The 17,401-nt window shown below is 46.2% G+C and overlaps 2 protein-coding genes across 2 annotated transcripts in view; one reads left to right on the forward strand and one right to left on the reverse strand.

Moving 5' to 3' along the window:
- The window catches only part of LOC126031177 (CD209 antigen-like protein C), a 228,640-nt gene that overhangs the window by 92,775 nt on the left and 118,464 nt on the right, over positions 1–17,401 (forward strand). The gene's annotated exons all lie outside the window — the stretch shown is intronic.
- Positions 8,825–12,752, reverse strand: LOC126030077 (CD209 antigen-like protein C). The gene is made up of 8 exons (XM_049788277.1): positions 12,713–12,752; positions 12,541–12,618; positions 12,284–12,370; positions 11,951–12,013; positions 11,620–11,697; positions 11,103–11,254; positions 10,538–10,650; positions 8,825–8,966 (listed from the first exon to the last, which is right to left on the reverse strand). Exons 1-8 carry the CDS (start codon positions 12,750–12,752, stop codon positions 8,825–8,827), a joined length of 753 nt encoding a protein of 250 aa, XP_049644234.1.

The raw sequence follows: 17,401 nt of genomic DNA on the forward strand, positions 1-17,401 counted from the left end.
AACTACCCATTCATTTGACTATCCATCTATTTTTATATCACCCATCTACCCACCTACTTGTCTACCCATCCACCCATTCATCATCCATTCACCTACCCCTTTATCCATCTAATCATTCATGCATTAATCCATTGATCACCCACTCATCCATCCACACACTAATCAATTCATCCACAATCTACCCATTCACCCATCCATCCAACCATACACATATTCATCCATCCATCCATCCATCCAACTATCCATCCATCATCCATCCATCCACCCTTCCAGCCAGCCAGCCAATCATCCACCCCACATACATAGATATGCATACATACATATATATTCATATATTTTGGAGTTGGAAAGATAGAACAAACAGTAAGGAAGAAATTAACCTTGCACAAAGTTGATCTGGAGTTGATCCTTTCTCTTCTCTCTATTTCTCTCTCCACGGTTGAGAGTCTCTCTTTCTCATATTTCTCTCTTGCTGTTTGATGATGTCTGGGAAGAAGATATTTCTCACCATCACATACCCTAAGATTTTTATAGCTGCCCCCCCTCCTGAAATGCATCATATTCCCAAAACAGGACTGTAGCAAGTCAGCCCCTGAAGAGGTTGACTGATGGTGGGATGGAGGATGAGGCCTTTTTCTTCCAGCTCGGAGCACGCGTCTGCCACCCTGTCTAGCCCATGGTTCTGAGGTGAAACGGCGGGTAAACAGCTCGCAGACAGTCAGGCTTGTGGAAATATTCGCTTTATTCGGAGGACAAAACTGAAGTCCAAAGACTCAGCTTCAGTTCCAGCCAGAAAAAGCCCCCGCCTTCCACAGACCCTTGCTCTTATACCCCAGAGTCAGGTACCACCCAATGGTGGGATCAGATACCAACCAGTGGTGGAAGCAGAATCAGGTCCTACCCTAGGGTGGGGGCAGAATGCCAGGTCACACCCTAGGGTAGGGCACAATCACCAATCAGTTTAGGGTGAGTAACATAGTAATCCCCCAAAATATTTACATACACAACACAGGACTACTCTATCTCTAGGCATCCAGGCATCCACTGCCAGGGAATTCCCTCTATGCCAACCTAAGAATGGGCACCCACAACAGTATCTGCAGGGTGGCACTACATGAGGACTCAGGGAAATTGGAAAGAGGAAACCGCACCCCCCAGGTTCATTCTCTGATAATGACACATATGATAAATTATCACATGGTATCTCTGCATGCAACGTAATGATAAATTACCACATGGTGTCTCTGCATATTTCTGGGACACACAGTCTGCAAAGGGGTTGGGTAGAAAGACCTGCAGCTATGCGGCCACTTTGAGAATATTAAGCTAGGGAAAGAGGCAAGATCCAAAATTGTGACTTCTACTATTCCCCACAGACAAATAGTTCTGACAAGGGCCAATCAGCAGGCAGGAAACAGATCCCTGGAACTGAAAAGGGAGGCAGAAGTCATGTGTAAACAGTTAGTGGAACTGGGTTTCTTTTGAGGAGATGGAAAAGGCCTCGCCGGAGAAATAATAATAATGCAGATAAGGAGCTTGCTTTGAGGCCAGCCAGAGAGAATGTACAGCAGATAATGGTGGTTGCCTGGCACTGAGAGGACTTAGAGCAAATCGAAGAGACTATGTAAGGTTACCCCAAATCCTACCAGGATTTGTGCCTGAGTGTACCACCTGGAATAAGCTCTGAGCTTATTATTTTGTGATCCAAAAACAAAAAAGAAGTTTAATTTCCTAAAAGAATCCAACACCATTTGGGGGGGGGGGGTGTTTGGGTCACATCTGGCAGTGCTCAGGGGTTCCTCCTGGCTCTAGGCTCAGAAATCGCCCCTGGCAGGCACAGGGGACCGTATGGGATGCCGGGATCCGAACCACCGTCCTTCTGCATGAAAGGCAAGCGCCTTACCTCCATGCTATCTCTCTGTCCCCCCAACAGCATTTTTTTAGTTTTGGTTGTGGTTTTTTGGGCCACACCCGGCGGTGCTTAGGGGTTACTCCTGGCTATCTGCTCAGAAATAGCTCCTGGCAGGCATGGGGGACCATATGGGATGCCAGGATTCGAACCAACCACCTTAGGTCCTGGGTCGGCTGCTTGCAAGACAAACGCCGACGTGCTATCTCTCCGGCCCCCCAACAGCATTTTTAAGGCTCTTTTTTTTTTTAATGTGTAGGCTGGGTTTTAATCCACACCCGACAGATGTCTAGGCTTACTGCTGGCTCTGCACTCAGGAATCATTCCTGAAAGGGATGGACCAGGGTAATTGTGGGGGGTTTTAGGGAACGCATGCATGGGATCAAAGCCAGGCCTCCCTTGTGCAAGGCAAGCCCCTCCTCACTGTCCTATTGCTATTTGAGAGCTCTCACTGAATTACCTCGACAAAATTATCTTAGGGGATGGAGAGATAGTACAGCAGATTAAAGAAGCCTCTTTGGGGGACTCTGTGGCTTGGATTTGGATCTGCGCCAGCTCTGCTGCTAGGCTACCGTCAGTGCCAGGCAATGGGTGACAACAGAAATAAAGTGGGCAGAGGAAGGGGCCTGGCAGACCCAAGAAAGAATCAGAAGGCAGAATAACGGTTGGTCTCTGCCCAGATTCCCGCCCCTTGGCAAACCCATTCGAACCCGTCACGGCGACTTGAGAATTGCCGGTAGAGGGTGCTATGGGGCCGCGAACCCAGCTGAGCAGGAAATCGAGAATGAAATAAAAGTCTTTTCATTTTTAATTAAAATGTGTACTGTTTAAATTTTTTATTTATTTAAAAAATTAAATAAAATCTAAATAAAAGTGGTCCAGGAGCCGGAGAGAGAGCACAGAGGTAGGACCTTTCTGCCTTTGCACACAGCTGATTCAGGATGGACAGTGGTTTGAATCCCTGCATCCCATATGGTCCCCCGTGCCTGCCAGGAAGGATTTCCGAGCACAGAGCCAGGAGCGCCGCTTGGTGTGACAAGAAAAAGGAAAGAAAGAAAGAAAGAAAGAAAGAAAGAAAGAAAGAAAGAAAGAAAGAAAGAAAGAAAGAAAGAAAGAAAGAAAGAAAGAAAGAAAGAAAGAAAGAAAGAAAGAAAGAAAGAAAGAAAGAAAGAAAGAAAGAAAGAAAAGAAAGAAAGAAAGAAAGAAAGAAAGAAAGAAAGAAAGAAAGAAAGAAAGAAAGAAAGAAAAGAAAGAAAGAAAGAAAGAAAAGAAAGAAAGAAAGAAAGAAAGAAAGAAAGGAAGGAAGGAAGAAAAAAGGAAGGAAGGGTTTGAAAAGGAAGAAAGAAAAAAGAATGATAGAAAGATAGAAAGACAAGTAAGAAAGAGAAGAAGGAAAGAAAGAAAGAAAGAAAGAAAGAAAGAAAGAAAGAAAGAAAGAGAGAAGAAAGAAAGAAAGAAAGAAAAAGAAAGAGAGAAAAAGAAAGAGAGAAAGAAAGAAAGGAAGAAAGAAAGAAAGAAAGAAAAAGAAAGAAAGAAAGAAAGAAAGAAAGAAAGAAAGAAAGAAAAGAAGAAGGAAGGAAGGAAGGAAGAAGAAGGAAGAAGAAAGAAAGAAAGAAAGAAATAAAGAAAGAAAGAAAGAAAGAAAGAAAGAAAGAAAGAAAGAAAGAAAGAAAGAAAGAAAGAAAAAGAAAGAGGGAGGGAGGGAGAAAGAAAGAAAGAAAGAAAGAAAGAAAGAAAGAAAGACAGATAGAAAGAAAGAAAGAAAGAAAGAAAGAAAGAAAGAAAGAAAGAAAGAAAGAAAGAAAGAAAGAAAGAAAGAAAGAAAGAAAGAAAGAAAGAAAGAAAGAAAGAAAGAAAAAAAGAAAGAAGGAAGGAAGGAAAGAAAGAGAGAGAAAAGAGAGAGGAAGGAAGGAAGGAAGGAAGGAAGGAAGGAAGGAAGGAAGGAAGGAAGGAAGGAAGGAAGGAAGGAAGGGAGAGAGGAAGGAAGGGAGGAAGGAAGGAAGAGAGGGAGGGAGGGAGGGAGGGAGGGAAGAAGGGAGGGAGGGAGGGAGGAAGGAAGGAAGAGAGGGAGGGAGGTAGGGAGGGAGGGAGGGAGGAAGGAAGGAAGAGAGGGAGGGAGGTAGGGAGGAAGAGAGGGAGGGAGGGAGGAAGGGAGGGAGGGAGGGAGGCAGGAAGGCAGGAAGAGAGAAAGAAACGAACAATCACCGGGTGTGACCAAAATAATAATAATAATAATAATAATAATAATAATTTAAAAATTACCTTGAGATAAAGAGTTTACAAGTTGGAAATGGTCTTTAGTTGGTTGGTGCCTTGGTTTTTATCTTGGTTCGGGGGCCTACTCCTGGCTGTGCTTAGGGTTGCTCTTGGATCTGCACTCATGAATTACCCCTGGAAGGCTCAGGGGACCATATGGGATGCCATGGAACGAATCATGGTGGGCGCATACAAGGCAAACACCCTACCAGCTATGCTAACTCATTCTGGCCCCCATGAACATTTTTTAAATAAGAGAATTGGGGGCTGGAGAGATAGCACAGCGGTAGGGCTTTTGCCTTGCAAGTAGCCGACCCAGAACCAAAGGTGGTTGGTTCGAATCTCGGCATCCCAAATGGTTCCCCATGCCTGCCAGGAGCGATTTCTGAGCAGATAGCCAGGAGTAACCCCTAAGTGCCACCGGGCATGGCCCAAAAACCAAAAATAAATAAATAAATAAACAAACAAATAAATAGGAGAATTGGTACTGAGGTGGGAAGAAACTTTTTTTTTCTTTTTGGGCTACACCTAGTGACACAGCAGAAAAAACGGAGGAGGCAGCAAAAATCTCAGGAGAGAAGCAGATATAAGGAAATGCACATGCAGAAAGAGCCATGGTATAAAAGCAAGATGATTCCAAATGAAACTTCCATTTTTGTTTTGGGGCCACACCCTGCAGCACTCAGGGGTTGCTTCTGGCTCTGCACTCAGAAATCGCTCCTGGCAGGCTCAGGGGATGCCCCCCCCCATGAAACTTTGACTACTTGTGAATTATTTCTTCTCTGCTACCCTTCTTCATCAGACCTGTCACCTGAGGGGTTAGAAACATGGTGCCTCGGGGGCCTCACCAACACATGTACTTTATGCTTTTTCTTGTATTTTAATCAATAAAAGGGAGCCGAATAAGCTCAGGAAAAAAATAAAGGGGGTATGAATTAGCACTAAAGTGCAGAAGGGCTTATAGTTATTCATGAGAGAAAAAAAGCCCATTGAAAATGTAGTAGAGAGCTAGAGTGATAGCATGGAGGTGAGGTGTTTGCCTTGCATGCAGAAGAATGGTGGTTCAAATCCCAGCATCCATATGGTCCCCGAGCCTGCCAGGAGCGATTTCTGAGCATAGAGCCAGGAGGAACCCCTGAGCTCTGCCGGGTGTGACCCAAAAAACAAAAAGAAAAAAAATTAAAAAAAAAAAGAAAGAAAATGTAGTAGAAGGCATTGAAGTGATGCAGAATAAAGATAAAATAGGGGAAAAATAGGGCCGGAGCGGTGGCGCAGGCAGTAGGGCATTTGCCTTACATGCGATAACTTAGAACAGACAGAGGTTCAATCCCCCAGTGTCCCATATGGTCCCCTAAGCCAGGAGCAATTTCTGAGCGCAGAACCGAGTAACCCCTGAGTGTCACCGGGTATGACCCAAAAACAAAAAAGGGAGGGAATAAAAAGAATAGGGCTGGAGTGATAGTAGAGTGGTATGTTAGTACAGTGATAGTAGGGTGTTTGCCTTAAACATGGGTTCAGTCCCTGGCATCCTATACGGTCCCCCAAGCTCTGCCAGGAGTGATTAATAAGTGCAGAGCCAAGAGTAACCCCTGAGCACTGGTTGGTGTGCCCTCCCCCAAGAACATTGCATTATATGTGTCATTGGCATCTCTGAAGACAAAAAATAAAATAAAATAAAATAAAATAAAATAAAAATCAGGGACTGGAGCAATATCATAGCAGGGAGGGCATTTGCCTTGCAAGGGAAAGACCTGGATTTGGTCCCCAGCATCCTATATGGTTCCCTGAGTCTGCCAGGAGTGATTTCTGAGCACAGAACTGGAGTAAGGCCTGAGCACTTCAAAACCAAAAAATAAATAACAAAATGAGAACAGGAACTTATGAACTGTGACAACAAAAACCGGTGTTATTGGATAAGGATGAGGAGAAAGGATGAGTGGACTAGAAGTGACATAGGACAGTGGTGGATGGTCTCTGATACCTTGGTAAAGAGGAAGGTGTGGGAAATTGGGGCAACGAAAGCATGAACATGAGCAATAGGACAGTGGGGAGAATGCTTACCTTGTAAGCACCTGACCCAGGTTCGACCCCCAGCACCCCTTAGAGTCCATCAAATTCCACCAGGGGTGATCACTGAGCACAAACAGAGGCAGAAATCAACCCTGAATATTTCTGGGTGTGACCTCAAAACAAAAAACTGGAACATTAACATGAATATAAAGAATGCTAATGATGGGGCCGGAGTGGTGGCGCAGCAGTAGGATGTTTGCTTTGCATGCAGCTGACTTAGGTCGGACTTCGGTTTGATCCCCTAGCATCCCATATGATCTCCCAAGCCAAGAGTGTTTCTGAGCCCAGAGCCAGGAGTAACCCATAAGTGTCACTGCGTGTGGTCCAAACAAACAAACAAAAAGAATGCTAATGAATAATTAGAGTAAGAATAAGAATAATAAGAAGAGTAATATATTATTGAAGGCAAAATCATGAACCTCCCAAGAGTAACCCTGGCAGGCAGGTTCTCAAATCAATTGTGGCCTGATCTTCAACCACAGACATAAACACTGAGGGAGTGTGAGTTGAACACAGCATCATATGATGTGAAACCCCAAGGGTTTCATATAAGCAGAACAATCACAATCAAATCCTGAGGACACAGCAGACAGGTTAATTGAGAGACAGCTGACAGAATGATAGAGCGGTATCCTAAGATAGGAGAGGAGCAAAAGGCCAGAAAAGGCTGAGCTGTCCCAGGTGGAGGAGACGAAGGAGGTATGACCAGAATGAAGGACTTTGAGGCATCCAAAGATGACAAAATTGTCCATCCTACCCCTGGTTCAGGTCTTAATAGTCTCTCCCTATGGCTTCCCTGCTTTCCATAATTCTGCTGCTGTCACTTAGTCAAACTTTGGTTTTAGAGCCAACAATAAACTAAAAAGATTGAATGAATGGTTAGATAGTAGATGGATAGATGGATGGATGGATGGATGGATTGGAGGGTGAGTAGGTGGGAGAGTGGGTGGGTGGATGGATGGATGGATGGATGGATGGATGGATGGATGGATGGATGGGAGGGTAGGTGGGTGGGAGAGTGGGTGGATGGATGGATGGATGGATGGATGGATGGATGGATGGATGGATGGATGGATGGATGGATGGATGGATAGATGGATGGATGGATGGATGGATAGATGGATGGATGGATGGATGGGAGGGTGAGTAGGTGGGAGAGTGGATGGGTGGATGGATGGATGGATGGGAGGGTAGGTGGGTGAGAGAGTGGGTAAATGGATGGATGGATGGATGGATGGATGGATGGATGGATGGATGGATGGATGGATGGATGGATGGATGGATGGAAGGGTGAGTGGGTGGGAGTGTGGGTGGATGGATGGATGGATGGATGGGTGGGTGGGTGGATGGATGGGTGGGTGGGTGGGTGGATGGATGGTGGATGGGTGGATGGATGAATGACAAAGGGATATATGAATGGATGGTTGGATGATAAATTGACGGATGATAAATGGAGGGATGGATGGATAGGTGGATGGATAATAAATAGGTAGATTGATAGACTGGTAGATGCCTGGATAAATGCATGGATGGATGGGTTGGGTAGATGGATGAAAAGATGGATGGATAGATGAATGGATGGTGTGTGGATGCATGTACAGCTTCATGCATACATGAAGGAAAGATGGATAGATGATAATTAGATGTATGGATAGATAAATGGGTGGATGTATGGATGAATGGATTTGTGAGCAAATGATGACATACTAGTACACTTATGTTCATGGGGGCATTTATTACAAAAATTACAAACTGACTCAAAAACAGTATCTGAGAAATCTAATATTCATCAGAAGAGAAGACATTGAAGGAACACAATGTTCTAGAAAATGCAAAAATGTATAATACTACAGAGCAATTGAAGCAGTGGCCAAAAAAATGGACACTATGATTCATGAAAACATATATATATACATACATATATATAAACATATATATATATATAAAATGTGTATCTTTTTTGTTTTGTTTTGTTTTTTTTGGGTCACACCCGGCAGTGCTCAGGGGGTTATTCCTGGCTCCACGCTCAGAAATCGCCCCTGGCAGGCACAGGGGACCATATGGGATGCTGGGATTCGAACCACTGTCATTCTGTATGAAAGGCAAATGCCTTACCTCCATGCTATCTCTCCGGCCCCTACAATGTGTATATTGATTTAAGTCTCACCCTGGGCTCAGGAAAGGCTAATATTGTCAATAGGAGATGGTGGTCCCAGCCTGTGATGGGTCAGCAATGCCAGAGCAAGATGGGGGTCTCCAGACCTCTTAGGATCTCCAAGATCAAAAACAGTATTGGACAAAGTACGCTGAATTCAGTAAGAGAAACAACCACACTAACAACTACATGACAATGGTAGTGAATGAAAAAAATAGAATGCCTGTCTTGAATACATGCAGGGGGTAGGGGAGGAGGGTGGCGGGGGATTGGTGGTGGGAAGATTGCACTGGTTCAGGGGGGTGTTCTTTTTTATAATTGAAATCCAACTACAAACATGTTTGTAATCATGATGCTTTAAGATATTATTTTAAAAAAAAAACAGTGTTGGGCGAGTTTCTGCCAGGATTGTTTGTAAGAGGGGACAGTGGTCCCTAAAAGTTAGGGCAGGGATTCCAGCGCTTCTCACAGATCCAAGCTTTGCTTTTAAGACACCTGTCGTCATTCCAGCCATCGTTGTACAATTCCACGCAGTCCTCATCAGAATCATTGTTAGGTTCTCCTGGCTTCCAGAAGCTGTAGATGGCAAAGATGTCATGAGAATCTTATAGACCTAGCCCCACCCCACCCTTCAGTCCTGCTACCCTCATCAAAGGAGGATGAGGATTTGGCATCTCTGGGATTTGGCATCCAAATCCCAAGCATGGGAAATTTAGAAATTCAGATATTTTTTAAATTCAAGATATATTTAAGTTTTTTTGTTTTTGTTTTTGGGTCACACCCAGCAGCGCTCAGGGGTTCCTCTTGGCTCTAAGCTCAGAAATCACTCCTGACAGGCTCGGGGGACCATATAGGATGCCAGGATTCGAATCACCGCCCTTTCTTCATGGAAGGCAAATGCCTTACCTTCATGCTATCTCGCCAGCCCAGTTTTTTCATTTTTTAAAATTCAGGATATTTTTAAAATAAGGAATCAAATCACATCAGAATAAAAGGCCATAAGTAGTCACACAGAAGGTTTAAGGAGGGGCCGGAAAGATAGCACAACGGCGTTTGCCTTGCAAGCAGCCAATCCAGGACCTGAGGTGGTTGGTTCGAATCCCAGCGTCCCATATGGTCCCCCGGGCCTGCCAGGAACTATTTCTGAGCAGATAGCCAGGAGTGACCCCTGAGCACTCTGGCTGTGGCCCAAAAACAAAAACAAAAACAAAAAAGAAGGTTCGAGGAGCACACACAATAGCCCAGTCAGTCCTTAGACACTGATTTAGTAATGCCATAGAACAATTAAGAGGGTTTTTTTTTTTTTTTGGTTTTTTTTTTGGGGGGGGGCCACACCCGGTGATGCTCAGGGGATACTCCTGGCTATGCACTCAGAAATCGCTCCTGGCTTAGGGAACGAGCAAGACAGACAGACGCCTTACCGCTTGCACCACCACTCCAGCCCCATTATTGACCTAAGTTTTGCCTTTGTGTTGTAACAAACAAGAAAAAAATAAATTTGTTCATGCCTGCAAAGAGACAGGGTAGGGTGGTGAGTGGGAAACTGGGGACAATGGTGGTGAGGTTGGTGTTGAAATATTGAATGCCTGAAAGGACTGTATTATGAGCAACTTTGTCAATTATGATGTTATAATCTAAACATTTTTAAAGAATAAAAGGCCAATTCCTGGTCCCTGGAAGATAGTACAAGCAGACAAGACACTTATTTGCACTCAGCCAACCTGGGTTCAATCCCCATCACCCCATAGGGTTCTTGAGTAGCAACAAGAGTGATCCCTAAGCTCTAAAAATTACCAGTTGTGACCCCCCCAAAATTTATGTAGATCAACTACATAAAATGTTAGTTCCTGGACCCGGATATAGAATGAACCGCACCCAACTTCCACTGCCCCACCCCAGTGTCACAAGTCTGTTGTTTGTTTGGGGGAGTCCACACCCAACTGTATTTAGGATTTCCTCCCAGGTCTGTGCTCCTGGTGGGACTCAGAGGACCCTGTGGGATATTGGGGATTATGCAAAGCAAGCCCCCTCTCTACTGCACTGTCCAGTGCAGTAACATTTTTGAACCCAGAGGTAAGCACCTTCCCTGGTTTCATGTGAATAAAATAGGGGGGTCATTCTCATACCCCCCACAAGACCAGCATCACCTGATATTGAAATGTGAGCCGTCCACCCACTGCCAGGACCCCTCATTGTGATGGTCGCTGAGGCCGATCCAGGTTCTCTTCTCGTGCCTGATTTCCCAAGACTGGAGGAATATCTGGGGGGGTGGAGTGGGGAGATGGGTCATGGTAAGGAGGATCCCAAAGCACCCCGGTCCATGCACCCCCAGACCGTGCACCCAGGGAAGGTCCTTCGATGTCTCAGCTCCAACGCATGATTTTTGTTTTGTTTGGGGGCCACAGTGGGTTACTCCTGGCTCTTCACTCAGAAATCACTCCTGGCAAGCTCGGGGACCATATGGGATGCCAGGAATCGAACCCGGGTTTGTCCTGGGTCAGCTGCCTGCAAGGCAAACACCCTACTGCTGTGCTATCATTCAGGCCCCAGCTCCTAGATGATTTTTCAAATACTCTGTACTTCCTCCTTCTGCTCCAGGAAGCCTTCCTGACTGTATGCTCCATCGCCCAGGCTCCATCTGCTACCCACTGGGCCTCCCACCACCACCCAGAAGGGTGCCAGAGGGTGTTGAGGGCCTCTATAGTACCCCACCTCCTCTTCCTCACTGTTGATCACCACCAGCTGGGCGTTCATGCGCTGACAAGCAGAGATGGACGATTTCCAGGTGTTCTGAGATCTAGAGAACCAGTAACAGCTGCCCTGGAACAGCTCCCAACCCCAGGGGCAGTGTTGGCAGAGCCTTCCTGGGGAGGAAAAGCAGAGGATTAAATGTAGGTCCGAGGTCTAGCAGAGAGTGGGACCCATCCTAAATTGGCTCCAGGCACCCTACCCCTGCACTGCCCTCCTCAGACTTAGAGCCAGGAAGGGGAAAGCTGAACTGGAGCAATAGTACAGTAGGAGGGCCTTTGCCTTCCATGCAGCAGACCTGAATTTGAGCCCTGGTAACTCACATCCCCTGAACCACCAGGAGTGATTGCTGAGTACAGTGCCAGGAGTCATCCCTAAGCACAGCCAGATATGGCATCAAAGTCAAACAAAAAAGGAAGCTAGGAGTAGCCCCAGCACCACCCCATGACCCCTCCTGACCTTGACTCTGACTTTGGCTTACCCAGGGAGTCACTGAGCCTGGCCAGCTGCGGGCCCAGCACAGCCAGCTTTGTCAGCACCTCCTTCTTTGGAGTCTCAACTGCAGACAAGGACACAATGATTAGGCACCAACTGTATGCAGAGAAACCCCAGGAGAATGTTCTGGTGATTCTCACAGAGACCCTGAAGCCCATTTAACAGATGAGAAGAGTGAGGTTCACAGAGCAATTTACTGACTTGGGGATTCCAACTCCTTCTCCTGCCTTCCCTCCTTCACCCTGAGCTGCAGGCTCCCTCCAGGCCCTGCAGCCTGGGTCCCCCCACATTGAACCATATGATGTCCAGCTCCTCACCTGAAACCCGGTTCCTCTGATTGTCCCAAATACAGCTCTGTAGAGATTGGTGGACATTGGAGACTACAACAGAGCAGAGAAACCTCTTCAGTGGCCCCCAACAGTGTGTGACTCTGTGTCACCTCCAGGAGTGCCCAGAGTTTTAGCTCCCACAGGAAATTTGAGTCACACCCACAGAGAGGGAAACGGACTTTGAGAGGGAATGCAGGGGGTACCACATCACAGCAGGAGAACATGGAGCACAAACCCTATATATTCAGGGGACCATGGGGGTTGAGCAAAGAACACCCAAAAGAGAAAACCCAAAGGAAGCCCATGGCGCCTTGAACTCACTCTGAACCAGGATGGCCACCAGGAGAAGGAAGAGGCTCATAGAGAGGAGAAACTGCACAAAACCGAGGCTGACTTGGGGCAGGTACCCTGCGGGAGTGGCAGGGGCAGGGCTGAGGTTGGCGCCCATCCGTGTCCTAAGTATCCATGCCAAAGATGCCTCCCTGGCCACCCCTTTCCCAGGAGGCTGAAACACACACACACACACACACACACACACACACACACACACACACACACACACACACACACCCCAGTACCTGACCATTTCCTCAAAGTCTGGAATATTTCAGCCTTGTTCTCATTCTCCTTCATGCTTTGGTCCTCCCCTGTCTCACCTGAATTGAAAAAAACACTGCGCTGAGTTTACCAAGGCATAAGGAATTTCCAGGACCTCAGAGCATCACCATTCTGTCTTTCCCCCAACCTCACCTTGGCCTCTTGATCCCATGGGGATGAACAGCTCCTCCATCCTCCGTTGCTTTTGCTCCTCTCTCTATTTCTCTCTCTCCCTCTCTCACTCTCCAGTCTTCTCTGGGTCTGTTTTTATACCCCCAAGATGGTCTCTGCATGTGGTTGGGTCTCCCTCCACTCAGAAAGGAGAAGGATGAGGATTGTGGCATCATTTCCCTTGGAAAGTTCAAGCCTGGGTGAAATGAAACTCCTGGCACTGACAAAAAGGAGGACATATGGCATGGGGCAGATGTTTCCGACCCAGGCATCGAGGGACAAGCCAAGTGAATGCAGACAGGGGGAGAAAAGGAGGGACCTAGAGGACATAGTGGGGTGGAGGGACCTGGAGTCTGTTAATTGAACTGTACAATAAACTAACTTCTGTTTGTTGTTGTTGTTGTTGTTGTTATTGTTTGGGACCACAATGGATGATACTCAGGGTTGACTCCTAGCTCTGTGCTCAGGGATCCCTCCAGGTGGGGGCTCAAGGGGCCTTATTGGGTGTTAAGAATCAAACCCGAGGGTCTGGAGAGATAGCATAGAGGTAAGGCATTTGCCTGGCGTGCAGAAGGCTGATGGCTCGAATCCTGGCATCCTATATGGTCCCCCGAGACTGCCAGAAGAGATTTCTGAGCGTAGAGCCAGGAGTAACCCCTGAGCACTGCTGGGTGTGACCCAAAAATAAAAAAATAAAAATAAAACCCAGGTTTGCTGTATTCAAGGCAAGTTGCCTTCCCAACAGGACTATCTCTCTAGATCTAAATTCTAACTTCGTTTTTTGGGTGTGGTTTTTTTTTCTTGGTCACACCCAGGGGTTATTTCTAGTTCTGAGCTCAGGGTTATTCCTGGCAGTGCTTGGGGGACCATATGGGATGCTGGGGATTGAACTCAGGTCTGTCGTGTGCAAGGTAAATGCCCTGCTACTATGCTATTGCTCCAGCCCCCTTTGGTTTGGTTTTGTTTGGGGCCACACCGAGCAATGCTTAGGGCTTACTCCTGACTCTGCACTCAGGAGTTACTTCTGGTTATGCTCTGAGGACCCTATGGGATGCTAGGAATCAAAACCGTAGTCAGCTGCGTGTGAGGCAAGCACCATCCATGTTGTACTATTGCTCTAGTCCCAATGCTAACTTCTTAAACTCCTAAATTTTGTTTTTGTTTGTATGGGGATTGGGAGCCACACCCAACAATGCTCAGGGATTACTCCTGACTCTGCTCAGAAATCGCTCCAAAGGGCCCAGAGAGATAGCACAGCGGCGTTTGCCTTGCAAGCAGCGGATCCAGGACCAAAGGTGGTTGGTTCGAATCCCGGTGTCCCATATGGTCCCCCATGCCTGCCAGGAGCTATTTCTGAGCAGACAGCCAGGAGTAACCCCTGAGCACCGCTGGGTGTGACCCAGAAACCAAAAAAAAGAAAAGAGAAAAAAGAAAATGTTCATATCCCCAAATGGGAACCCCACAGTCACAAAAGAAATCATTCCTAGGGGCCGGGCGGTGGCGCTAGGGGTAAGGTGCCTGCCTTGCCTGCGCTAGCCTAGGACGGACCGCGGTTCGATCCCCCGGCTCCCCCGGCGTCCCATATGGTCCCCCAAGAAGCCAGGAGCAACTTCTGAGCGCATAGCCAGGAGTAACCCCTGAGCATCACAGGGTGTGGCCCAAAAACCAAAAAAAAAAAAAAAAGAAATCATTCCCTTTAACAGCCACTGCAAGTTTCAAAAACAACCAGTAAGTATTTTCTCTTGCTTGTTTGTTTTTTCTTTCTTTCTTTTTGTTTTGGGACCACATATGGTCCCAGATGCTCAAGACTGACTCCTGGCTCTGCACTCATGGATGACTCCTGGCAAAGCTCGGGTGACCCTATGGGATGCCAGAGATGGAAACCATGTTGACCGAGTGCAAGACAAACATCCCCCTGATTACACTATCATTCCTGCCCCGTGATTTAACTTTTTGATATATTCATGATGAAAGGAATTATTGAATGACTTCTGGTTCTTTTGATGGCTTTCTGGTTTCTTTTGATCTACATAATTTTTCCAAGTCCATTCATATACATTTTCTTCCTTCCTATGACTGGATCGTGTAGTTTTGTTACTAGCAAATTTTGTTTGTTTGGGGATATACCCAGCAATGCTCAAGGGTTAGTCTTGGTTCTGCTTTCAGGAAATACTCCTGGCAGTGCTCAGAGGACCAGATAGGATGTGGGGGGTAGAAACCGGGTCAGCCACATACAAGACAAGCATCCTATGCACTGTGCTATCTCTCCAGCCTAAAGCTTTCTCTCTCTCTCTCTCTCTCTCTCTCTCTCTCTCTCTCTCTCTCTCTCTCTCTCTATCTCTCATTCACTTTTTTCTTTCCTTTCTCTTTCATTTTTTTTTTGGTTTATTTTGATGGTTTGAAGGAGCACCCTGTGGTGCTTTGCTCAGGGATCACCCCTGGTAGAGTTCAGGGTACCATATGGGATGCTGGAAATTGAACCAGTACAAGGCAGACCCTCCACCCCAGCAGTACTATCTCTCCAGCACTGATGGAGTATTCTTGGTGTTAGAGTTATCTTAGTATTTGAAATACACCTTTCCACTGCCTTCACATTCCCATGATTTTTTTTTATTGGGTTACACCCAGCAGTGCTCAGGGGCTATTCCTGACTCTACATTCAGAAATCACTCCTGGCAGGCTCAGGGGACCATATGGGATGCTGGGATTTGAACCACCATCCCTCTACATGCAAGGCAAATGCCCTACCTCCACGCTATCTCTCCAACCCCCCCCCATGATTTTTGATAAAAAGGTAACTGTTGGCATTGGATAGATAGTAAAGAGGGCGCTTGCCATGTACACAGCAGACCCAGATTTGATCTCTGGCATCCCAAAGGGTCCCCTGAGCATCGCCAGGAGTAGTTCCTGGGTGCAGAGCCAGGAGCCACCCTGAGTATAGTCAGGTGTGGGCCACCCCACAAAATAAATAAGAGAGGCTGGAGTGATAGTACAATAGGGAGAGTGTTTGCCTTGCATGTGGCCAACCCGAGTACAAATGTCAGCATCCCACAGGGTCCCCTGAGCCTGCAAGTAATGATTTTTCAGTGCAGAGTCAGGAGTTAGTCCTGAGTATCTTTGGGTGCATCCCCCTATACCGAAAATAGTAAGAATAGACCTTCCAGATAATCTCCCAATTCTACTTCTTTTTGGGGGGCACGGGGTCACACCTAGCAGTGCTCAGGGTTACTCCTCGCTCTACGCTCAGAAATTGCTCCTGGCAGGCATGGGAGACCATATGGGATGCCGGGATTTGAACCACCATCTTTCTTGGCATCTACTCCAAGCACACAAAAGCATCAAGTCAAGAATATCTGAGCACCCTTTGACTCTAATCCTTAAAAAAAAAAAAAAAAACTACTTAAATTTTTTAGGTTAATTTAAACTAATATGCATGTGCATGGAAATGTAAAAAAAAAATACTATGCCTTTAATGTTTAAGGAGTTACATAAGTTTTATGGCTTTAGATTGCTTTGTGTGCTGCTAAGAAATATTATAATGTATTACAATCTGGGGATTTGAGGGACAAAGTAATTGTACATGGGTTCTGTTTTATTTATCTTTTTTTTTTTTTTTTTTTTTTGGGTTTTTGGGCCACACCCGGTAATGCTCAGGGGTTACTCCTGGCTATGCGCTCAGAAGTTGCTCCTGGCTTGGGGGACCATATGGGACGCCGGGGGATCGAACTGTGGTCCGTCCAAGGCTAGCGCAGGCAAGGCAGGCACCTTACCTCTTGCGCCACCGCCCGGCCCCTGTTTTATTTATCTTAATGTTCTTTGGCTGAAAGTTCAAAGTTAAGATAACAGCAAGGGGACTTCTTCTGAGAATTATGTTATGGGTGATTGTCCTTCCACTGTAACTTTACCTTGTATTCTTTCTTTGCATCTTTGTTCTCATAATTAAAAAAAATTTAAAAAAAAAAAAAGAATATCTGAGCACAACCATGTTCTTTGCATGACTTAGTTCACTGGCCAGGATGTGGGAGCTACTCACAATCCAGTAACAGATGAGCAGAGGGAGAAATTGTGATCCACATACAATTTCACGTTACTCAGTTAGAATCTTACAAATTGCTGCAGTTTAGGTGGAACCGGAGGTCATTGGGTTAAGGGTTTTTTATTTGTTTGTTTGTTTGTTTGTGTGCTTGGTTTTTCTGGGGTGGGTGGAGGCCCACACCTGGTGGCGATCAGGGGTTCCTCCTGGCTCTGCACTAAGAAATAGCTCCTGGGAGCTTGGGGAACCATAATAGATGCTGGGGATCGAATCTGGGTCAGTCCCCGGTGGACCTCATGCAAGGCAAATGCCCTAATGCTGTGTTATCACTCTGGCCCTGGGCTAGGTTTTTTGTTTGTTTGTTTGTTTTGTTTTTGTTTTGTTTTGGGGCCACACCTAGTGACTCTCAGGGGTTACTCCTGGCTATGTGCTCAGAAATAGCTCCTAGTTTGGGGACCATATGGGATGCTGGGAGATAGAACCACGATTCGTCTTAGGTTAGCAAGTGCAAGGCAGACGCCTTACACCCTACGCCACTACTCTGGCCCCATGGGTTAGTTTTTCTGTTGTTGTTGTTCTGGATTTGTTATTTGATTGTTTTATTTTCCCCCTTTAAGATCTGTTTTATAAGCAATACT

Source organism: Suncus etruscus, chromosome 15, assembly GCF_024139225.1.
Source record: "Suncus etruscus isolate mSunEtr1 chromosome 15, mSunEtr1.pri.cur, whole genome shotgun sequence".
Classification (NCBI taxonomy): domain Eukaryota; kingdom Metazoa; phylum Chordata; class Mammalia; order Eulipotyphla; family Soricidae; genus Suncus; species Suncus etruscus.